General features: G+C 41.1%; 1 protein-coding gene across 4 annotated transcripts; it reads left to right on the top strand.

The window, feature by feature from the left end:
* Positions 1-25212, top strand: CUTC (cutC copper transporter). 4 transcript variants are annotated; one of them, XM_040992318.1, is made up of 9 exons: positions 1-119; positions 2973-3044; positions 4463-4522; positions 8326-8535; positions 9458-9493; positions 11565-11668; positions 16729-16756; positions 24052-24157; positions 24761-25212. In XM_040992318.1, the coding sequence occupies exons 1-9, from the start codon at positions 59-61 to the stop codon at positions 24873-24875; spliced, it is 792 nt and encodes a 263-aa protein (XP_040848252.1). In that variant the 5' UTR covers positions 1-58; the 3' UTR covers positions 24876-25212. The 4 variants fall into 4 exon arrangements, with proteins under 4 accessions (XP_040848252.1, XP_040848251.1, XP_040848250.1 ...); XM_040992317.1 differs by having other exon boundaries at positions 11535-11668; XM_040992316.1 differs by lacking the exons at positions 16729-16756; positions 24052-24157 and having other exon boundaries at positions 11535-11668.
* The last annotated feature ends 194 nt before the right edge of the window (positions 25213-25406 follow it).

Here is a 25406-nt window from a genome sequence, read left to right as displayed (position 1 = left end):
CCTCGGGTCGCGCGCGGCGGAGCGGGGCAGCGAGTGGAAAGCCGAGAACGCGGGAAACATGAAGAGGCAGGGGCTCTCGGGCGAGCGGAAGCCGGCGCGCCTTTCGTCGGGGAAGGCCGGTGAGAAGGCGGCCGGCCACTCGGCTCCTCGGCGCTGGCGGGCGCGGGTCGTGTCCTGTCACGGTTGCCCCCCCCCCCCCCGAGTGGTTACCACAGGTTCTTGCCGGGAGGAGGGGGCGCGGCTCGCCCTCTGGCCTCGCGACTGTAAACGTGTGGCAACGCGGGGCACCTGCTAACGAGCTGTAGCGCAAGCAGAGTCAGGTGTGTGGGTTCGAACCTCCCGCCTGCCGTCGTGCGTCGCGTCCCTCACCGTCGCCGGGCTGCTGGCGTGGGCAGCGCGCCGCCCATGCCAGCCTCGGGAGCCGGAGAACCGGGGTGCTCGCCCTCCGGGGGCCCCCCGAGGGGCTGTGGCCAGAGCCGCAGGTGGCAGGCAGGGTTAGGGGCTGGCCGAGGTCCTCAGATCCCGCCTCCCCTGCGAACTCTAGGGTCCCCAGCGCCCTCGCCTATTTCATCGCTGGACATCCGTTATCCTCTTGAAAAAATTTTAAAACAGAATAGCAACAAAAAACAAAGGGTCTCAAAGCCCTTTGTTTATATGGCGCTATATCTACCAATTTTGACCCTATCAGGAATAAAAGGAAAGTGCATGCGTATTTTTTTTTTGGAATTAGAAAATAAACACGGTGAACTTAAGGCATGTTACCAAATAGTTTTGTAAAAAAGTCGTTATTACTGAACAAAAAAATCGAAAGAGAGGCAACTTTTTTTTTTTTTTGTATTTTTGCTAATCTTAAATCACACGTTGAATAGATGACAGCTACTAAATGCCTTTGATCTAGCACATTTGGTAGCTTCCTGAAAACTCCACCCCACTGTGGTGGTAAAAACAGACAAGGTATTCCTGCTACTAAGAGGGTCGTTTGCACCCCACACACCCTGTCAGAGCCGCAGAGATCTCCAAAGCTACCCCGGCTACCGCGCTTGGAACACTGCCTGCCGCCTCCTAGGGAGTCTTGGTTTCCTGCTGCTGGTTTTGTTGGGTGGGACAGTGGCCTTGCCCCGCCTCCTGTGGACCTCTGCACCACCTCCTGCCCAGGCTCCTGTGCTGTGTGAGGCAGGTGGTGACCTGCAGCATTGTCCACGTTGCCGTATTTGCTGCTGGTGGCTGTCAGGAAGTGCGTGGAGCTGGAGCGGTGGGCTGGTTGAGAGCAGGCGTCACGCTGAGTTTGTGACCCTTAGAAGCATCCCAAGAGGCAGTTACAGTTTCGTGTTGGTGGTAGAGTTTTGTTTTGCTTGGTTTTCGAAGTAAAACTTGCCTTTTCTACAATTATAAAAAGCAATATTAGGTGGGAAAATCAATATAGAAAAGAAAAAATAAAAATTCCAGATCCCACCACCCAGTAGTAATCTGCCTCGGTGCATGGTGAGCATTCATTCAGGTATCATTGCATTAATTATGCAGCATATTAATTAAGCATATGTGCTTAATTACAGAAGAGATTCTAATATACTTTTTTTCACAATCATCATTTTTCCCCCCCGTATCTGGGGTCAAGGGAGAAATAAAGGGAAAAGCCCCACCCAGCCTCCCTCCCATCCCAGGTCCCCAATGTGAGGTACTCACCGAGGATCCTGCTCAAGCAGTTTTGATAGTTCAAAAGTTCTCTAATATACTTTTTAAAGATATGAGTTTTGGGGGCCCAGCGCCATGGCCTAGTGGCTAAAGTGTTTGCGCTGGGATCCTATATGGGCGCCAGTTCTAATCCCGGCAGCTCCACTTCCCATCCAGCTCCCTGCTTGTGGCCTGGGAAAGCAGTGGAGGACTGCCCAAAGCCTTTGGATCCTGCACCCGCGTGGGAGACCTGGAAGAAATTCCTGGCTCCTGGCTTCTGATTGGCACAGCACCAGCTGTTGTGGTCACTTGGGGGAGTGAATCATCGGATGAAGATCTTCCTCTCTATCTCTTCTCTCTGTATATCTGACTTTGCAATAAAAATACAATACATCTTTATTAAAAAGATGTGATTTTTATGCACTTGTACTGAAAATTTCTTGCATAAAGATTTTGGTTAGAAACTTAAGATCAACTAAGAGTGATCAGACTGACACTGAACTGCATAAATAATACAAGGTAGAAGCAATTAATATGTTACATAGGAACTTGTAAATCGTGAAGACTTACGTGAATTCACAAGAGGGAAAATACAATTTCCTGCTTTGGGAGAGAGGAATGCAATCAGGGACATGTGATTTGACATGAGCCTTAGTAGATCCCGGCATTCAGAGAAGGTGCTAGAAAGACTGGGAGAGCGGAGAGAAGGGAGATGGCAAGAGCGGGGATGGGGAGCACGGGATGGGGAGCACGGGAGGAAGTCGTGTGCCGTTTACTGATGGAGAATAATACTTGCTGGATTGTTGGTGGGCACTCCCGTCCTTATCTGAGCCATCTCATTTAATTCTCATTACTCTAAGGTGGATGCTGAAACTGCCCTGTTCCATAAATCTATAAAAAGCTCACATAGCTTGTCTAGAATCATATGGTAAGAAGAAGGACCAGGATGTCAGTTTGTCACTGCTTTTGAACATACGTTTCTTGTAAAGAAGTTTATATTTTATAGGCATTGAGAAACTTAAAAACCGTAGTATTGAAATCTGACTTTTAGGAAAATTCATTTGACATTTAGTGTGTATTTTTCTTCGCATAATATCTTATTCATATGTCTGCACCTATTTCAAAGCCCAGAGACATCAGTTTCATAATTAATGTAGTATTTTGGCACACTCATGGGTCCTAGTATATTCCCCCTCTGGATTGCCACTATTAGAATTTTGCAAAAATATAAAATATCTGTGGCAGATTAGCTCGGGTAGTTAGTGCCTTAGTGAATTTGCATTATTTTCTTTGTATTTTAGGAGCAGCAAATGGATTTCTCATGGAAGTGTGTGTTGACTCAGTGGAGTCAGCTGTGAATGCAGAAAGAGGCGGTAAGAGAAACTGGAGAATGACAGTTGGCAACCTTGCATGTGTCTGAAAATGAATCCTGAGAAGTGACCTCGGGAGCCCTGTTAGCCTTTGAAAAACAAGCAACTGGAACACCTGCTGGAAAATTATCTCCGTTTCCCAGTGTCCACAGTAGTGCTTACTCATAAAGTTTATTTATTTATTTTTTATTGCAGTCAGCGAGAATTTATTTAGAGCTATCAGATGATTTCACTTTCATCATTAGGACTTCGGTCAGTACCTTGTTTTTAAATTTCTGACCCTACTGGTATTTATAATTTAAGGTATATTTTGTACTCTACACTTGTTTTATTGGGAAGCATGGATATTTCCATTATCTCAGGATCAGAAATAATTTATGTTTCTTAGTACGGAAAAAGTTCAGACAATATAAAAGTAGAAAGAATGGTAATGAGCTCTCAGAGGCCGTCGTGGAGTTGTAAATGTGCAGCACATGGCCAGGCCTCCTCCATCTGTCTCAGGGCAGCACACCACTTCCGTGGTTGGCAAACCACATAGAATAGACTTTTAGCTTTGTTACACTTGATCTGTGTCACTTTTTTGCTTTTAGTCTTTTGAGAATGTGAAAGCCTTTTGTAGTTCAGCAGTGAAAAGGCATGAAGTAGTCCTATACAGTAGATGACCAATCTTGAAACATTCTAGATGAAAGAAATAACCATCTGCTGTGTGATTCCATTTATATGAAACAGGCAGAAGGCAAATTTATGGAAACAGAAAGATTGATGCTCCCTTGGGCTCCGAGGCATGAGGAGCAGGGCAGGTGACTGCTAACGGCTGTGGGGTTGCTTTGAGTTGTGAGGAAAAGTAATCACGGGAGGTTACACAACTCTGTGTGTAAGGAGAACTACATTGCATACTTTAACTAGATGAGTTGTGCAGTGTGTGGCTGGAAGCTATTATTGTTAGCTGTCATTATTTTAGGATTTATTTTTATTTGAAAGGCAGATTTTACAGAGAGGCGAGACAAAACTCTTCCTGGTTCACCTCCCAAATGGCTGCAACAGCCAGAGCTGAGCTGTTCTAAAGACAGAAGCCAGGAACTTCTTGCTGGGATCCCATATGGTTCCGATTCATATCCCAGCTGCTGCACTTCCTTTCCAGCTCCCTGCTTGAACCCTGGGAAAATAATTGAGGACAGCCCAAAGCCTTGGAACCCTGCACCCCAATGGGAGACCCGGGAGAAGCTCCTGGTTCCTGGCTTTGGATCAACTCAGCTCTGGGCATTGTGGCTACTTAGGGAGTGAACCACTGAGTGGAAGATCTTTCTCTCTGTCCTTCCTCCTCTCTGTATATCTGACTTCCCAACAAAAATAAAAAAAAAATTTTGTTGCCTAAGAGCTTGTTTTTTAAAATTCTGTTTAGCAATACTTTCTTATTACAGGTGCTGGTCGGATTGAATTGTGTTCTGGTCTATTAGAAGGAGGGACCACACCCAGCATGGGTAAGTGTTTCTTTTCCACATATTTTCTCAAAGAAGTTTATCATTTAAGTCCTTTACTAATGGTGTATTAATTATGTTATAGACATTGTGTCTGCTAGAACGTGACTGTAAATCAGCAAAACCATATATTTGATAAGATGTGTTTTTCCAGTATACATCAGAAAGTTGAAAGGAGCTGGTCTTGTAGTATAGTTGGTTAAGCTGCTGCTTGGGACCACAGCGTCAGAATGTGTGGGAGACTGCAGATGAAAAAGGCAGGCTCGTTACTTGGGTTTTGCCTCAGAGAGGCGGGGACACACGAAGGCTTTTAACAGGAAGAACAGCTTTATTCTTTCATGCTGGCAGATCCAGAGGAGAGTTCTTTCTCCAAATTCTGGGTCCTGAACAAAGCAGGGTATTTTTTTAGCTCAAACAACTTAAAAATGTCTTAATACATACTTGGTTATACAGCTTTTGATTGTTAATTTTAGTGCAGTCACATTGCCCATACAAGTGCATACCACGTGCACCCGAACTGCTGCAGTAGACCTAATAACGTAACTTCAGTTGAGCTAGTTGAATTTGTGTTTCTCAGAAACGCCTCCTCCAGTGTCTGTTCCTGGAAGGCCCTCGCTGGAAATCCTCTACAGTGTTTGTCTCTAGCAAGCTTTTTCTCCTTCAGGGCAGGGGTCCCTAGTGATCGCTGCCACACTGCCACCCATGTGGGAGACCCCACTGGAATTCTGGCTGCTGGTTCCGGCCTAACTCAGCCTGGCTGTTGTGGGCATTTAGAGAATGAACCAGTAATCAAAAAGCTCTCCTCTTTCTTTGTGAATCTGCCTTTCAAATAAATACATAAATCGTAATACATATAGTTGAAAGGTAAGAAGTTGCTGTTAATATTGGTTCAGCTGTTGTGCAGTAGCACCAGTGATCAGGCTTTTTTTAGATTTATTTCTTTGTTTTGAAAAGGCAAATTTATAGAGATTGGGAGACAGAAAGATCTTTAGCCTGCTGGTTAACTCTCCAAATGGTTGCAACAAGTAGAGCTGAGCTGATCAGGAGCCAGGAGCTTCTGCCAGGACCCACACAGTTGCAGGGTCCCAAGGCTTTGGACTGTCTTCAATGCTTTCCCAGGCTGTAAGAAGTGGAGCAGCCAAAAGGATTAGTGGAGCCAATGCACTGGTCCCAAAGATGAGTCTTTTCATTTTTTTTCTTCCTTTCTGTAATGACATGGTATATTATTGGCTTTAATTTATTTCTCCTCTCCCTGTCTTCCTGCTGTTATATCTTTCATATGTGTCCTTTGTTTGAGATGCCATTTATTTTTGTTTTGTTTGTTTGAAGGGCAGAGAGAGAGAAAGGCAGAAATATCCCATCACCGGTTCACTTTCCAAATGCGTGCACAGCCAAGACTGGGTCATGCTAAAGTCAGGAGCCAGAGACTGGACCCAAGTTTCCCTCATGGATTGTGGGGATCCAGCAGCTTGACCTAGCACCTGCTGCCACACAGAGTGTGTATTGCTGGGAAGCTGAGCTCAGGAGTGGCGCTGGGACTTTAACCCAGGACCGTGATGTGGGAATTGGCTGTCCCAAGTGACATCTTACCTGCTGCATTGAGTGTTTGCCCCATTTATCTTTAAAGAGATTTAAATGTCAGGCCCAGCACAGTAGCCTAGCAGCTAAAGTCCTTGCCTTGCATGCGCTGGTATCTCATGTGCTGGTTCATGTCCCAGCTGCTCCACTTCCCATCCAGCTCCCTGCTTGTGGCCTGGGAAAGCAGTCAAGGACGGCCCAAAACCTTGGGACCCTGCACCCATGTGGGAGACCCGAAAGAGGCTCCTGGCTTTGAATTGGCTCAGCTCTGGCCGTTGCAGCCAAGAATCTGGCATTTCATTTTGGATCAACTTTATCATTGATTTATGTTGACATTTTAATCTCTCAAGTTTAAATCTGTTTTTATTTCCTGCAAGTCTTAACTTTTTGAACATGTGAAATAAAGTTTGGGTGACATTTTTTTGTGTGTTTTCATTGGTGTAATTATATACATATAATATCATGTCTCAAACCACACACATCATGCATTGATTAACTTCGGGTGATGGTGGATGTGTTCATCGCCTCACTATGTGGTAGGAACACTAAACATCCTTTCTTCTTATTAATTTGAAATATGTAACAGTGTTCGTTATAATTACCCTGTTTTGTAGTAACAGCTCATAGCTTGAACCTTCTATTTAAATGAAACATTGACTAATTTTTGCCATTCTTCCTGCCTTCTACATGTCTACTCTCCAACTTCTGGTGACCATTATTCTGTTCTTAACTCCTTTGAAGTCAACATTTTAAAATTCTACACATAAATGAGATCATTCAGTGTTTGCCTTCCTGAGTCTGACTTATTTCACTTTAAGTGCACATATTCAAATACAGAAATTTGGAAAACTGATATGGAATGAAAACTTTAAATAGCTGCATATCTGTTTAAGTAATTAAATTCAGTTTTGAAATTTCCACCCTGAGACAACTAAAGACTAAACAGTTTCACTTATAAATTTCCTGAACACTTAAAGTTGGAATAATAGCACGACATGCTGTTTCAGAAAATAGACAACGATCACTTTCCAACTCATTATAAAGACTTGCATAACCCTGATATCAAAACTTAATACAAGGAAAAACAGAATTATAATACAGGGGGAAAATACCTTAGGTAGATATTCAAAGGATGAAGTCCAGAAAGTTAAAATAAAATGCAAATCCTATATTTTTCTCTGTATGTCTGCACTACTGTTTAGATTTTGCTTTTCTGTGTTTTCCTGTTGGTCATTATCATGCTTTCATTTCTTTTTAAAAAAAGATTTATTTGTTTTTATTGGAAAAGGGAAATATACAGAGAGAAGGAGAGACAGAGCGAGATCTTCATTGCTGGTTGACTCCCCAAATGGCCACAACGGTCAGAGCTGTGCACATCCCAAGCCAGGAGCCCAGAGCTCTTCCAGATCTTCCATGCCGGGACAGGATCCCAAGGCTTCGGGCCCTCCTCCACTGCTTTTCCAGGCTATAGGCAGAGAGCTGTATCTGAAGTGGAGCAACTGGGACACGAACCAGTGCCCATATAGAATGCTAGCACTTGCAAAGGGAGGGTTAGCCTATTGAGCTACTGTGCGGACCCCCTGATTGATTCCTGATGATCTTTATTTCTTTGCTGAATTTCTTGTCCATATCATGTGAATTATTATTCTAATATCATTTAGTTGTGTTTATTATCTTCTATGATTGTTTTGGATTCTTTGTTAAGTAGTTCATCTGTTTCTACTTCTTTTTGATGTGTTTCTTTGGAAACAATTTGTCATTTTGCTTTATCATACTTATGCCTCAAAATTAGTTTTTGTGCATCTGATGTTTCACTTAGCTTTTACCAGTTTTATATGGTGGCTTTTGTAGTATGTCTTAGTGGATTGGTTGGCTATACTGTGTTGACCTTGGTTTTTAACTGGAGCTGTCATCAGAACCAATGCCCATATGGGTTGTCAGCATTACAAGTGGTGACTTTACCTGCTAAGCAATGGCAAATATTTTACCAGCCCTAAAAAATGCAGTATCTTTCTAACTCATTTAAAAAAAAAAAACTCTTAGCCCTCCTGTCACCTTCTATAATATGCGTATTTTCTCAGTATTTTCTTTAGATCATCTTTTCTCTGTTTTCTTCAGTTTACCTGCATTTCTTTTAGGTATAATGTGTAAATGATCAGTCACGTGTTATTGCCTGCTTAGAGCTTTTGGTTCACTTTTGAATTTTAGTGTGCTTTCTGTTCCTGCAGGTCTCCTTCAGATAGTGAAGCAGAGTGTCCAGATCCCAGTGTTTGTGATGATTCGGCCACGTGGAGGTGATTTTTTATATTCAGATCGTGAAGTTGAAGTGATGAAGGCTGACATTCAGCTTGCCAAGCTTTATGGTGCTGATGGCTTGGTATTTGGGGCATTGACTGAAGATGGACAAATTGACAAAGAGCTGTGCATGTGCCTTATTGGTAAGAATTTACATGTCTGATAATTGTGCTTACACTCCTAAAACAGAAGCATTACCTCACAGATCTGACTTTTCAGTCATCCTTCAGGCACTGGGATTAATCTGTTTTAAATGGTTTGGTTAACGGTGGTAGAGGGCTGCTGTGAGAAAAGCCCTCCTTACTCTCAGTCTCTGTAGGTCAGATTCTACTCCTGCTCCTCTGGAGTTGAAGGAAAATTTACCTTGGTTCCTTCACCAGTGTACCAGAAATTCCAAAGAGCCATTAGTGAGAATAGGGAGAAGTAGAGGGGCAGACGCCTGTATGATTTGGTCAAAATATTTCTTGAAGATTCTCAGAGGGCCAAATAATAGATGCAATACTAACTTACATTTGCCAGATCATTTAATTTTTATTCTGTGTGTGATGAAATAGGTGACTATTTTTAATATGAAATTCAGAGACTAGTATAAGAACTTGCATTTTGTTAGACTATCACTTTATTAGTATTTTAGTTTAATGTCTTTATTTCTTACGAGAAGAAAGTGCAAAAATATTTCCTTAGCATGAAGTATTCTAGGGCCTGGCATGGTAACCTAGTGGCCAAAGTCCTTGCTTTTAGGTGCTGGGATCCCATATGGGCACCAGTTCTAATTCTGGCTCCCTGCTTGTGGCCTGGGAAAACAGTCAAGGACGGCCCAAAACCTTGGGACCCTGCACCCACATGGGAGACCCGGAAGAGGCTCTGGGCTCCTGGTTTTGGATTGGCGCAGCTCTGGCAGTTGCAACTGCTTAGAGGGTGAATCAACGAATGGAAAATCTTCCTCTCTGTATATCTGACTTTCCAATAAAAGTGAAGAATAAATCTTAAAAAAATGTAGAATTTTAAACATAGTAACCGGTGATGGCCTCTTTGTTCATGTTATGTTTGGCTTTCTTTTTATAGCTCTTTGTCGTCCTTTGCCAGTCACTTTCCACCGAGGTGAGTCATTTCTATTTTAGAGGTACTGTTAGTTGGTATTACCTTTCTGATATTTTTAAAGGTCATAAGCATATAGAACATAATTGTCTAGTGTTATAATGTTACCGGTTAGTTTCTTAGATTTTGGAATTAGAAGCTGTAAATTTAGAAATGTATAGTTTCTAGGAAATTTCAAGTTTTAAAAGTTCTTAAAATTGAGATGTGGAATGTAACAGAAGATAAGCAATACCTGTAGGTCTGTGTGTCACAGCTTTCCAAGTAAGAAACCTGGGAATCATTTTAATTAGATTGTATTCAGTGTTTGCAACTCCAAAAAGAATAAATCATTGTGACCAGTGAAATGAATTGTAGTGCCTGATTTAAGCCAGACAGAATCATTCCTGGAGCTACGAGTGAGATAGCTTGCTCAGTATATGTGCTTCCTGTCGGAGAGAGGGTGACATCTGCAGAAGGGCCAGGTTACAAAGGGAGAAAGAAGAAAGTAGACGGTAGTCAATACATAGATGTCCACTGTGGTGTTGGCTGCCTAGCTGTCTCATGTAAAGAAACTCTTCGTATTTGCAAATCAAGTACTTACAACTTGGGAAATGGAGGAACTCGGGTCAGGTTTGGCTTCAGAGGACACTACCGTTGCATGTGAAAAGAAATATGTCTTGGATCCAGTTTTCTTTTTGATTTGCTATGCTTTAGAATAAATGTTCCAATAAGAGTGAACATCAACTTCTGCATTTGTTTGTAGGAATAAAATAATTATTATCCTTATTTCTTCCTGAAATGTATAATGTTACCAGAAAACTTTTCTTTGTCTTGCTGTTAGCAGTGCTTCTTATAAATTAACACTAAAAGGTGGTAAGTTGTTTAGCATCTTGAGGTTAACCACAAATACCAAATTTAAACATGAATTGTAGTTGTTAGTGAACATGTATCTAACAGTTTTGACATGCTATATAATTTAAAAAGTAAACTATGTTTACTCTTTCTGTTCTTAAACTAAGAAAATTAAATTTGTTTCTTTTTCTCTAATAAGTTTAACAAATATTTTCATTTTTTCAGTATTTGTAAAATTTTACATTGTGCTGGATTCCATATTTTTTTCACTCCTGAATTAAAAATGTTAGTGTGATGAGTAAGATCATGCTGCCACCAACAAAGGAATTCCTATGTTAGATTTAGCTGCTTGCAGATTCTGCAGGGTATGTATAGAGAAGGGGGCTGTCATAGAAGATTGCTGGCATGTAATCTACCATAGATTGGAATTCCCTTATCACATAGTGATGCTGAGGGCCAAGGCAAAAATGGCTGGTTCTGTTTTCGAGCTTCTTAGTGCTGTTTAGCTCTCTGAGGGTTCTTAGGAGGGAGAAGTCTCTCAGAAGTAGGATGGATAGGAAATCCTGGATAGTGTGTTGCTCGTGCTTTGTATGTGGAGAAATGGAGAGTAATGCTTCTTCCACGTGCCGGGAATAGAATAGAATAATAATAAGATAATAATAAGAATGGAATAATAAGGCAAATTAATAATAAGAATAATAAGGCAAATGAGAATGTGAGCCAAGATGCTTTGTAGAATCATTGAGTACACAGTTTCATTCACACAGCTGAGTTTACCTGAAGCTTTCAACTACTACCCAGATGTGAATCACTTGACTGTCACCATTATAACCTAAATGCTGCCTGCACAAATTTAATAGTTTTGTTTAAATAAAATATTAAGTATATTTATTTTAAGGAGAAATATTTCTAACCTCTGAAAATTGGAAGCTTTCACTTCTACGTTTAAAGTAGATGTACCTATTAAAATGCACATCAGTTGTCTGCAAACTATGAAGAATGGCTCTTGGAGCAAACAAAACCCCTGATTTGTAGAATTTTATGGTTTCTCTAATCACTCTGTTTGGAACATTTCAAATTGCAGTGGATTAGCAATCTGACTTGCAAAATTGCTGAGTTGGCTCTTGCGAAGCAGTACAAATTAAGTCTATCAAAGTGTTATCTTGTATCTGCAAGTATTCACTCTAAATTAAGTCAGTTTTATTTCTTTCAGCCTTTGACATGGTTCGTGATCCAATGGAAGCTCTACAGACCCTCTTAACCTTGGGATTTGAACGAGTATTGACCAGTGGATGTGACAGTTCAGCATTAGAAGGGCTGCCCCTAATAAAGCGACTCACAGATGAGGTGCGTCCAATTTCTTGTCTTTCCTCTGAAAACCCTATTATTATGTTGTTATGTTCAGCTGATTTGTGAAAATAAATATTACTAGGCCCGGCACAGTAACCTAGTGACTAAAGTCCTCACCTTGCATCCAGCGGGATCCCATTTGGGCACTGGTTCGTGTCCCAGCTGCACTACTTCCATCCAGCTTTCTGCTTGTAGCCTACGAAAACAGTAGAGGATGGCCCAAAGCCTGGGAACCCTGCTCCTGCATGGGAAACCCAGAGGAAGCTCCCAGCTCCCAGCTTCGGATTGGCTCAGCTCAGGCTGTTATAGTCACTTACAGAGTGAACCAGCAGACAGAAGCTCCTTCTGTCTCTCCTTCTCTCTGTAATTCTGACTTTCCAATAAAAATAAATAAAACTTTTTTAAAAAAAATATTACTGCTTTTGTGGATATTTTACAGAAAAAGCAAACAAACAGTAATATATTGATATAATTGTTCACATGAGAAGGTTTTAGTAACCAAAGCTCTTAAGATAGAATTATAAACAGAACCTAAGAATCTGATCTTGCTTAGATGACAACAGCAAATTTTATCTTATCTCTACCATCAGCACTGCCTCAGTTTTGTTGTTTTTATGATGCATTTATGTTTAATTGAAAGGCAGACTTTTACAGTATCAGAAGTCTTCCATCTGCTGGTTCATTTCCCAAACAGCTGCCACAATGGCCAGAGCTGAGCCAATATGAAGCCAGGAATCAAAAACATAGGTTCCCCCGTGAGTGCAGTGACCAAAGGACCTGGGCCATTCTCCTTTGCCTTTCCAAGTAAAGCAGGGAGCTGAATCAGAAATGGAGGACTTGAACCTATGCCCAGATGGGATGACAGCACTGCAGGCCAAGAATCAGCTCATTAAGTCAACACACCGGCCCCAGCACTACATCATTTAAATCACATTTTTCCTTGTGTATTTAGCCTTTGTTTACTCATGGAATCCCTTATGAAATCTATGAGGCAGTTATGTAATAGATAACAGGATATTTATACTGTGGTGGTGACTAAGTGGTAGTCACTGCTCACACAATCTATGTACAAAAGGTACTCTTAATACAGCAGATAATTTTAACAGAGTATTCTTAAAAAGGTGCTTAGGTCCTGGTGTGGTGGCCTAGTGGCTAAAGCCCTTGCCTTGCACATGCTAGGATCCCATATGGGCACTGGTTCTAATCCTGGCAGCCACACTTCCCATCCAGCTCCCTGCTTGTGGCCTGGGAAAGCAGTCGAGGACAGCCCAAAGCCTTGGGATCCTGCACCCGCGTGGGCAACCTGGAAGAAGCTCCAGACTCCTGGCTTCAGATTGGCTCAGCTCCAGCTGATGTGGCTGCTTGGGGAATGAACAGCAAATGAAGGATCTTCTCTATCTCTCCTCCTCTCTGTGTATCTGACTTTCCAATAAATAAATAAATCTGTTTAAAAAGTTGCTTAGAGGGAACGTTGCAGAAGAATTCCAGATTTAGGAAATGGGGGTTATCAGTATTTAGAGAAAGCTTCCTAGAAGAAAAGACAGTTAAACTGCAATTAAATTATACATGTAAGTCATCCATGTACAAGTGGAAAGTGGGGAGAAGGAACTCAGGCTGTTTAACTATCAGGGAAATACAAGTAAAAACTGCAGTGATGTTCCACCTAATCCCTGTGAGACTGGCAGTTACGCAGAAATCAGAAATCAAACACGGTAGGTGCTGGCAAGAATGTGCAGGAAAAGGTGCCCTGATCATGGTTGGAGGGAGAGTGAACTAGTGCAACCGATGTGTGAGGCAGTATGGAGATACCTCTGCTGTCTGAAGATTGATCCACCAAATGACATAGCTGTCCCACTCCCGAAAATATATCCCAAGTTACCTGTAACCCCATGTTTTAGCAGCACAATTCACAATAGCTAAGATATGGAACCAACCCAGATACCTATTAACTAGTGACTGGGTAAAGAAAATGTGGTACATATACCTGATGAAATATGACTGTAACAAAGTGGTGCCAACTGGAAACCATTATGCTTTGTGACATAAGGCATTGCCAAAGGGGCAGATATCATAATTTCTCCTCAATAATGTAACAGCCAATACACAGAACAACAACAAAACATAATCTTTGTGAATTAGCATACTGCTAATCTTAAATTAACTGCTATATACAGCATGCATCAGTATTCCTGAGCAATAGTAGGATTTCCATTTTATTATAGGTTTGTTTTATTGTTTATTATTTTTCTCTTTTTCCTTTGCCTACTATGTCATGATATCTTTTATATATTGTAAAGTTAAGCATGTTAATGAGAAGTGAATGAATATGCTGTTATAATAATTTGGGGGAAAAAAACCTAAGGCAGGAGAGTTAGGGAGAAAGTAGTAGGAGTGGGAGGGAGGAACCCTATGCTTCTAAACCTGTATTGTGAAAAAGGAGAGGTCTCATCATTTTGTATAAATTGAAAATAGATAGATAAAAGAACAGGTGTATGTGTAAAATCTAGAATTGGAGTCTTATTTGGCACAGTGCTTAAGGTGCCGCTTAGAATGCTTACATCCCACGTGAGTGCCAGTTCAAGTCCTGACTCTATTTCTGATCCAGCTTCTTGCTAATGCTCACCAAGGAGGCAGCAGGTGATGGCTCAGGTCTGTGGGCCCCTGCCACACATGTGGGAGACCTGTCTGCATTTTGGATACTTGGCTTTGCCCTACCTGTTTGAGATGTTTGGAGAGAAAGCCAACAGATTCAAGATCTTTTTCTGTCTGTCTCCTTCTGACTCTCTTTTAAATAAGATGAAATTAAAAAGTAAATAAAATCTGGAAACAAAAGGCAAGTACAACTTGAGGCACTAAATAATAAGTAAGATGCCAGTGCTGTGGCATAGTGAGTAAAGCTTCCACTTTCAGTGCTGGCATCCCAAATGCATACTGGTGAAGTGGCTGCTCCACTTCCAATCCAGCTCCCTGCTATTGTGCCTAGGAATTCATTGGAGGATGATCCAAGTCCTTGGGTCCCTGCACCCATGTGGGAGCCCTGGAATAAGTTGCTGGCTTCAGAAAGGTCCAGCGCTAGTCATTGTGGTCATTTGAGGAGTAAGCCACCAGATGGAAGAGCTCTCTGTCCCTGTGTCTCTAACCGTGTTCTCTCTGTACCTCTGGCTTTCAAATAAACAAATAAGCCTTTAGAATTTTTTTTTAAAGAATAGAATGTTGAATATGAGAATGATACCCAGAATCTTGAAAACCTTATTTTATCCTTGGTACATTAAGAAAGTCTGTTGGCATCTTTGTGGGCTGCATAGTGGTGCTGGTTAGATGGAACTAAGTTTCAATATCCATCAACATGTACCAGAGCCGAATGGGATGTGGGACAGACTGGACTACTGCTACGCATACTGGCAAACCAAGGTAGGGGGCAGGCCTGGTGGGGGTTATTGTGGGTTGCTCCAACTAGGCTGCAGCTCCCACTGGTTTATGTGAGGGCCACGTATGTGCTGGGCAGAACCAGGCTGGACTGCAACACCCATTGGTTCCAGTGGAAGTCGGGGCTGAAAACAGAACAGCCCAGCAATTGCAACTGCCAGCTAATCGGGGCGATGGACTGTGCCGGGCCCTGTACTTGCTAGTACATACAAGAATCTGGTCTGAGAACACCTCAGACAAAGATTCTTTGGAGATCTCCCCAATTGAAATGGCGGACTCAGAACCCTAACCAAGAAAAGACAGAAGACAGAACAGGTCAATCAACCATCTCCGCTATATATTGGCAGCGAAATACTGAGCAAATGGAGACTATGATGGACTATGTCAATTAGTGGGTTCTTCAAGGACCTCATCGTGCTTGGAGTGCCAAGATTGGCAGCGATTCATAACTGGTGAACTATCAAAACCACTTGAGCAAAAACCTCGGAGCATGCCCTACATCCAGGACCTGGGGTGGGTGGGAAGCTGGGTGGGCCTTGTCCCTTAATATCCCCATTTAAACATGAAGGAAACAATATGGGAATAGTAGTCTTACCCACTTTCCTATAGCCCTTGAACCTTTTTACCCTAATTAACTTTGTAAAGATTGTGAAAAATATAATAAAAAAAGAAAAGAAAAAAAAGCCTGTTGCATTTTTAAATAGAAAAGGTGATGAGTCAGGTTTCCATCTTAGAAAGGTTACTCATTAAGTTGTACAGAATAAAATATAATTGTTATAGTCATATATTACACTTCAGATATGTGTGTGTTGAGTAATCTGTATTTTATATGTTAATCATTGATGGACAGACGAACTGAGTAGATATTTTCAGAATACTGTTAACTTCTTGAAGTAACAGTATTAGCAGTATAACAATACTGGCTACAGCATAGACTTAAAGACTAGAATTCTGATTTAAATCCTGTCTTTGTACCTTATTTCAGTGGCCTTGGACAAATGACCTAACTGTCTTAGATCTCTTTTCTCAACTGCAAAGTTAGGATAATAATAGCACCTACCTCCTAGGATGGCTGTGAGGCATCACTTCCCAGATTTGTGCTAAGCATCATCTCCAATGTGTGACAGTAAGGACTTTATATTGATAAACTACTTTGATAGACTTAGGTAAACATACAGTTCTAAATAATCTTAAGTGATAGAATTAATCTCTTTTAAAACATAATTTATCTTGTTTTGGAAAGGCTTCTTTTGGAATAAACAAGGGAAATAACCAAACTTTATTAAACTATTAAGAAAAGATTAATTTAGAAGAATATGAGTAACGTAGGCCTGGGAAACAAGCCCTGCAACTTTTTAAAAAGATTCTTACATAATGTTCCAGTACGGTCAGATTTTCATCAGAGTTCATGTATTTCACTACAGCAATTTTTCCTTTGTCACATAGTGTACATACATTGGTTCGGTTTGAAAAGTTGAATTTTGGACAGACAAGGACAGTTAAAAAAAGTTTTTGATTAAAAAATGTGTGATAATTTTAAAAATGTAATGTACTTTGACATGTTTCTGTTCTCTGTGCCATATTGTCCCACTTGAGAAGGATTAAAATTGTTTATTTTTTTCTTTTTTCAGGCAAAAGGCAGAATTGTGGTAATGCCAGGTATTTATTTATCCATTTGCTAGTGTAACACTGAACTCTTTAGGGAAGGAAGGGAAAAGGATGCAGAAATGTGGGAGAAAGTATTAGTACATAGTGTTCCATGAAAATAATATAGCTTAATTAAAATATTTTATATCAGAGATCTATATTGAAATTTAAAACTTTAGATAAGGATAGCGTTCTAACAGGAGCTATCTGAGAGAGGAGCAGATAAGGAAGTAGATGGATTGGCTTTTCTGTGTGATATTTTCTCTGTGATATTGCTGTCACAGAATATAAAGTTTTATGAATTTGGGTGTTCATCTCTGGTTTTATGCTGGTTTTATGCATAAAACCAAGTTTTATGCTGCTGTGTTAGGGGCAAATATCCTAGTTGTTAACAGGTATAAGTGTTTATAAATGCTTGGGCAACATATTGTTCTGTGCTCTTGAAAATACCACCAAATTTATTGTACCCAGAATAGTTTGACTCTTATCATCCTGATAATAACCAGAATATAATTAAGTAGAAATGAACAGCAGCATATATTTTAAAGAGTAAGATAAAATGACCTATAATCAGTTGAAACAATAGAAAGGCAATCTAAAATTTTTTAAGACTAAGTTTCTCAAGCATATTTTTAAAAGGTAGCATAACATATGCCATTCTGTAGATTTTACAACGATCTTTTTTTTTTTAACATTTATTCATTTGAAATTTAGAGGAAACAACAAAGAGAGAGACATTTTCTATCTGTTGGTCCCTTCCCCAGATGACTGCAGCAGCCATGTTGGGCCACGCTGGGAACCAGGACCTTCACCCATGTCTCCCACCTGGGTGGAAGGGGCTCAGTGCTTAAGCTGCTTTTCCTCGGTCATTAGCAGGAAGCTGGATAAGAAGTGGAGTAACTGGGACATTAACTGCATCCCTATGGGATGCCGGTATCATAAGCTGTAACTACTCACTACACAAACTGAGCCCCTAAAATCATTCTTTTTAAATCTAATGGTATTTAAAATTTGCAAGTATCATGACGTTTTATCTTAATGCTTCTATAAAAAAAAAAAGAGGACATCTTACTGTAACAACAAAACCATTAAAAAAATTTATCACAGTAAACCCTAATTCCTGAATTGCATTTAAAACTCAGTATTTAACCTTTGCTCCAGTTATCCCCAAAATGTTCTTTTATAGTGTTATGTTCTAACTGGGACCCATTCAAGGGCAAGCATTCAATTTAGTTGTCTTTCTTAGTATATTTTAATATAGAAGTTTTTCCTTTTTATTGCTTTATTAAGTTTGGACCATTTACAGTGTGGAATGTTCTGCTTTCTGTTTTATCAAAATGTTTTCTGTTAATTTTGTCTATCATATTACTCTAGTCAGTATATTTCCTGTAAGCTGACAGTCATAAAGCTTAATGAGATTCTGGATGAGTGTTATTTGTAGGAATACTAATGGGTGATTCTCTGTAACGCATATTAAACCACATCAGAAAGCATTCATCTCTGATTACCTTAACTATCAGTGAGACCAAAACCGACCAGAGTTCAAAATGGTTGCAGTCAGATAAAAGGCAACTTTTAGAAAGAGGCCACTAGGGCAGGTGTTTGGCTCAGCTGTTGAGTCATTGTTCGGGATGCCCACATCCCATATCAGGGTGCCAGTTTCCAATCCCAGTTCCTCTTTACTGCTAGTGCTCACTCTGAGACAGACAGCAGGTAATGCTCAGGTACCTGGGTCCCTGCCAACCATGTGGCAGACTCAGAATGAGTTTCTGCTTCTTGATTTTGGCCTGGCCCAACTCTATCTCTTACATGCATTTGCAGAGAGTCAGCAAGTAGATCTCTGTCTCACCCTTTCCCCTCTCTGTCCTCTCTCTCTGTCTCTCTGCTTGTCTGATGAAAAGAAAAATTAATCATGAAAAAAAACTTCAGGAGGCTGGCATTGTGGCATGAAGTGTAGAGGCCCTGGCGTCCTATGTGGTTTGTGTCTCTGTTCTTCGACTTCTGATCCAACTCCTTTCTAACACACCTAGAAAAGCAGGGGGAGACGGCTTACGTATTTGGGACTCTGCCACTCACATAAGGAGACCTAGAGGAAGTTCCTTTCTCATGGTTTGGCCTGGTCATTGGGAGTGAATCAGCAGGTAGAAGATCTCTTTCTCTTCTCTGCTTCTGTAGCTCTTTTTAATACATACTAAATATTTTAAAAATATGAAGTTTTGAAAAAGCAGCTGTGTTGGGGCTAGTGCTTTTCTTACTGGTTAAGGTGCCTTTCTCCCATATTGGAGCACCTGGATTTTGGTCCCAGCTCTGCTCTGGATTACAGGTGTGCACCGTGGCAGACAGTGATAGTGGCTCCAGTGATTGCCCTCTTGCCACCCACGTGGGAAACTTGAATTGCTCCTGGCTCCTAGCTTTACATCATCCAGCATCAGCTGTTAGAGGATATTGACAGATATGAGGAGGATTTTGACCTATAACAAATCTCTAAGATATACATGCATAAAAAGCACATATTATCTGCCCAATTTAGTCCCTTTATAGCCTAGTCAAAGAATTTTTTTAACCATTTTGATAGACATTTTATTATTATACATGTCTTTATTCAGTTTTCTGTTCCTTCAATAACTTCTGGACATTCTCTTTTTTTAAGTCAAGGAAGGTTAACAAGACTGCTAACTCTGATACTTTTTCTTTTAAAACCAAATATATTTACTCTTGATGACCAATATTCAGAATAATGTAGTTCCTGCTTACAATGCTTTTATCTAATGCGTAATTACACTGTGCAAAGATTACTTGGGACACAGAATTATGCTTACTACTTACCGAAGAAACTGATACTTTTGAGTAAGAGGAAGTTATATGCAGCAATATTGCGATTAAACTATTTGATCGCCTTTATGGCATGGATACTAGTTATATGCCAAAGAAAATTATATGTAATATAGTAATTATGGCAAAATTAGAAAGGAATCCAAAGCTATCTATTTATAAGTTCATATAATGAACAAATTACTACAATTTCATTTAAATAACAGTTCATTTCTAAAGTCATTTTGAATTCTTGTGAATATTCATGGTTGGGAAATACAAAATAGAACATAGTAGTTGCATTCTAGAGGAACTTTCATAATGAAGCTTATGACTTCTTGTTTAAGTTCCAGTTTCCCACCTATAAAGAGAATATTGATCTAGTTGTTTTCTGAGGTCTTTTTTTTTTTAACCTATTAAGCTGTTTATGTTTAGAAAGCAGAATACCAATAAACTTGCTAATCAGTGAGCAACATATGTTTCAAAGGCCAAATACTTTGTTATTCTTTACAAGGAAATAACATTTTTGTCTGTTACTCCTTATTACAGGTTTGTAGGTAAGTTGTTATCCCTTGTTTATGAATGAGGAGCTTGGTAGTCCACAGATTTAATACTTTTTCTAAGATCACTCAGATTTGAAGAGCTGCTAAGCCAGTGCTCCAATATAAGTGTAACTTTTCAGTCCCAGAGTTTTTCACGTTTTAAAAAAGACTTATTTTCTTGGAAATGCAGATTTACAGAGAGAAAACTCTTCATCCACTAGTTCACCCCACAAATGGCCACAATGGCCTGAGCTGAGCCAATCAGAAGCCAGGAGTCAGGAGCTTCTTCTGGGTGTCTCAAGCAAGTGCAGGTACCCAAGGCTTTGGGCCATCCTCATCTACTTTCCCAAGCCACAGACAGGGAGCTGGATTGGAAGTGGAGCAGCCAGGGCATGAACTGGCACCAATATTGGTGCTGGCTCTTGAAAGTAGAGGATTAACCAGTTGAGACATGTCAATCCCAATGTTTTTCTTTTTTTGTTTTTAATTTTATTTTTTATGATTTCTACATAAATGAATAGGGTGCAAAAGGTCAAGGGCTAAAGGAAAGTAGGTGAGACTATTGTTTCCACATTTTCTTTTTCCTTTCTATATCTGGAGGAAGAGGGGAGATAAAGGGAGAAGCCCCACACAGCCTCCCAACCATCCCATGGTCCCAGATGTCCCCGATGGGAACATGCTGCAAGGGTGCTGATCAAGTCATTTATAGGTCAGCAGTTCTGAATTGCTATTGTTCTTGCCACTCCAATCAGGATGAAATCTCTCACTACTTCACTGGCTGACATAGTCCACCAGTCTCATTTGCCCAGGTATTTACTTCCAACTCTTGGCTGAGGTAGTTGATTGATTTCTTCTGTCATCTGTCCTTTCTTGTAGTGCCAGGTGTCCTCCGGAGGCTCCAGTGTACTGCCATATCTTCCATGTACAACTGGATATCCTGTCCACTGCTCTGTCTAACACACTGAGAAGGCCCAGCTCTGACTCTTGCACTCCACACTCAGACCATGGAACCTGTGATTCTCTCCATGGTTGGGTTCAGAGTACAGTAATTCAGTTAGGAGGATCCTCACAAAATTCATCTGAAGTATTCCTAGGCCTGGTTCTTGTGCATGCTTGCCAGTACTGATTTTGGCACAGTATGTTGCATGCACCTGTTGTAATTCCTAGGTCGGTTCTCTCTCCAACCCTCTCTTCTATGCAAGCCAATGGGTGCTGCAGCCCAGCCCAATCCTGCCCACCACACACCCAGCCTTCACATAAACCAGTGGGAGCTGCGGCCTAGTCAGAGCAAGCCCCCAATAACCCCACCAGGCCCACCCCCTGCCCTGGTTCCCATACTTGCCAGTATGAACAGCAGACTGATTCAGTCTGTCCTACATCCCATTCAGCTCTCTTACATGTCAATGGGCATTGAAGCCTAGTTCAGCCCTGCCTGCTGCAACTCTGGTTCTCCTGCTCACCAGTCAGAGTGGCAACCCATGCCAGCATCTGCCAGGTGATGCTGCATCAACATCAAACCAACCCGTACTCACTCTGGCTTATGAATGCAAGAGTAGGAACAGTCAGCACAGCCTGGCTTCCCCCCGACCCAGCTCACATGCATGCCAACAGGTGTTGTAGCCCTGCCTGGCCTGGTCTGTCCCCATCCCAGCTTTCATGGTCACCAGTGGGAGTGGTGGTCCAGCAGGGGAGCCCAACACAGCCCCCCTATCATGGTCTCTGTCTCCCCAACCCGGGTCTCACATGTGCTGGTTGTGTGCTGCAACCCAGTGTAGCATGGCCCACCTCACGTTGGCATTTTCCAGTGGGTGCTGTAGCCTGGTAGGGCCTGGCCCACCACAAATTCCAGCTCACACTAGTGGGGGCTACAACCTAGCCCAGCCCAGCCAGCCCCCAGTCCCAGCCTAATGTGAACTGGCTTATGTTGCAGCCCGACCTGGATGACCCATGCACCATTCTGGTTCTCATATTTGCCAGTGGGTTATATGACCTGGCCCAGCTTGGCTCACCCCTGACCTGAGCCCTGGCTGATGGGTACTGTTACCTAGCCTGGTCTGGGCTGCTGCCTGTCTTGGTTCTTGTACTCACTAGCAGGGTCTGTGTCCCAAGAGAGGAGTTTCCCAAGCTCCTCCATCAGAACCTCTCTTACTGCCAGATCATGTGCACACTGGTGGGTCCATGGGCCAGCCCTACTTAGTCACTGCCTCTCCTAGCAGGATCCTTGGCCTTTCCTGACCAGCCCTCACCCATTCCGGTTCTTACTATTGGGTGCTACAGCCCAGCCAAGCCTGGTCCAAACCCAGACACAGCTCACACATGGCTCAGCAGGGCACCAGGGTTTTTCACTTCTTGTCTTAGGGTGGTGGTATTGTACCATCCAGAATAAAAGAAGCTAAGTTAGTGAGTCTGAAAAAAATCTGTAAAGGCAGGTTATTTCAGCAACTTAAAGACCATGGAATGCAATGTGCATGTCTGATGTTCTTAAAAACTATTTATTGAATGTATGCTACCTATTAAGAGATAAGAATATAAGGATGAATATACTAATTTTATCTTGTCTAGTCCAATAGTACCAATTCATAATATTTTTTATTAGAAACAAATATTTAAAAGTTTATCCAAATGCAAAGTTAATTCAGAAAATATGGGTGGCGCAAGTGGTTAAAGGTCCTCGCCTTGCACGCCCGGGATCCCATATGGGCGCCAGTTCTAATCCTGGCAGCCCCGCTTCCCTTCCAGCTCCCTGCTTGTGGCCTGGGAAAGCAGTCCAGGACGGCCCAAAGCTTTGGGACCCTGCACCCGCGTGGGAGACCCGGAAGAGGCTCCTGGCTTTGGATCGGCATAGTATCGGCCCGTTGCGCTCACTTGGGGAGTAAATCATCGGATGGAAGATCTTCCTCTCTGTCTCTCCTCTCTGTATATCCGCCTTTCCAATAAAAAAAAATAATAAAAATAAATCTTTAAAAAAAAATTTATGGGTAATGGAGTTAAACTATATTTGTTTCTATTTGAAACATTTTTGAAATCTGTGGTTTTTTTATATTCTGCATTGATGTGAATTTCTCTCTAAATTTTACTGACTAATTGATTTAGAGGAAAAGGCAAACAAAATAACTCGTAGGTTGCTCTCCAAATGCTTAGCAGCTGGACTAGGCCAAAGCCAGAGCCATGACCTCTGCTTTATATCCACAGGAACATAACCCCCATGCCATCACCTGCCATCTCCTAGAGTCCTCCTTAAGGGAAGCTAGAAAAAAGGAGCAGGGCTGGACCTCAAACCCAGGCCCTCAAATGTAGGATGCAAGCATCGCAACCAGCACTATAAGAACTAGGCCGAATGCCCACGCCTTCATGCATCTTTTTTTTAAGAACCATTAAATCACTCATTATGTAGTTTTGTATTTTCAAATAACATTAAGTCAGATTCTTTCATAAAATGAAACAAATTTTAATATTGTAAAAAATAAAGCACAGCACCTTGCATTTTTGCCATTTCCAGTCGTCTGAATTCTTAGCCAGAGAGGGAACGTTTGTTTTCTCTTTCAGATGCATCTTTGAAATTGTGCTTTTGCAGCTTCTTTCTCAAACCTATCCTATCTTTCCTTTTAAATTTATATTCTTTTCATTGAGGGCAGAGTAGAGATGAAGTTCAGTGAGCTTCTTGGTTCTCAAGTCATCTCTTTAAATTTGGTCAGTACTGTATATGGACTGCTGGCCATTTAAGATTCAGTTATGTAGTCATGGATTCTGAGACCTTTGCAGTTCTCTAGGGTACATAGGCTTCATTCTTGATCACTTTCTGATCTTACTCTAGCTCAATAGGGAAAGAGTAATTCTTGAATCACTGGAAAGTTTCAAAATGGAAATTGTAAATAAAGAAAGCAGTCATTTTTATTCATTAAATTTCATGAAAAAGTATCTTCTATTTAATGTGACACTTATTCTTCCCAACAGGGGGTGGCATAACAGAAAGAAACCTACAAAGGATCCTTGAGGGTTCAGGTGCCACAGAGTTTCACTGTTCTGCTCGATCTGCTAGAGACTCTGGGATGAAGTTTCGGTAAAAATGTATTCTTTGATTAGTAGAGGAAGGAATGAGGTTTATCTTCTCTTAATTGGTGTCATGATTAGTGCATGGAATATGGTTATTACTATATCCATGTTATCATTTTGTGATTGAAATCATTTCTAAAATGGCTCTTGTCCTGCTTTAGAAAAGCATGGTGTAAGGCTGCAAGAATCATCGTATCCTTGTCTGTCCCTCCTTTAATACTTGGTCTTCCTTCACCTTTGGTCTCCGTTTTCAGCTATTTGAAATCGTATCACTAAGGATCTGAAATTGTTCTTTTGTTTCGTTTCGTTTTGTTTTGTTTTTAGTATTTGTGAGAATTTCTGTTTTAATATAATTGAATGCCTTCGTTTTCTAAGTTGGGGGAAATGCAACTTTAAAAGAAGTAATTGAAGAACTTATTTTTCCAAATATAACATCAAATATACTATCTAATGAGTTTAGTTACAAGTTTCAAGTAATTAGTAAAGAAAATTATGAAATATACTAGTCTGGGGTCTTTGACCTTGTTCTTAAGCCATTAAATAGTCTCTCAAATGAGGGATCATATCAGAATTTACAAAATTATCTTCTCCTTTTTTATTTCTATTGCAGAAATTCCTCTGTTGCTATGGGAGCCTCACTTTCCAGCTCAGAATATTCTGTAAAGGTAACAGATGTGACCAAAGTAAGGACTTTGAATGCTATTGCACAGAACAGCCTGGTGTAGCCGGATTTCTTTCAGACACCTGGAGGTCACTGCAGAGAGGTGCAAGTGTAATCTGCAGTTCTTTAGGAGACAGCTTTCACTTGCACCTCTTCCCGTGGCCCTGGAGAATGTTCCAAGAAGAAGAATACCTTGAAGCACAGATGCAGTGACTTCCCCTAATCTTGCCAGCCTTTGCTGTCATCCTGGTTAAATTGGTCTGTGCTTCCTCCACAGACACCTACTCTGAGATGAACAGGGAAAGTTCATCTACAAGGTATGAATTTAGAATGTGACTTTAGGGTCAATAAAATTAGCAGTAGTATTCTTTTTAACTTGTAAAATAAAGTTTTCCATTCAATTTATTGTGTAGTCTCTTATTCTTAGGCTGAGTACACTTGATAGTCAATTATAAGAAGGAAAAAAATTTTTTTTGCCTCAGTTTCTCTTTGTATGGTGTACTGCTGCTATACAATATGTTTAAGATACAAGGCAAAGTAGTACAGATTAAAAAATTCCCAGACTTGGGCCCGATACAGTAGCCTAGTAGCTAAA

The sequence above is a fragment of the Ochotona curzoniae genome, unplaced genomic scaffold, assembly GCF_017591425.1.
Source record: "Ochotona curzoniae isolate NIBS_2020 unplaced genomic scaffold, NIBS_Ocur_1.0 contig_66, whole genome shotgun sequence".
Lineage (NCBI taxonomy): Eukaryota > Metazoa > Chordata > Mammalia > Lagomorpha > Ochotonidae > Ochotona > Ochotona curzoniae.
Note: the sequence above shows the minus strand (reverse complement) of the source record. Positions and strands in the feature narration are given on the sequence as shown.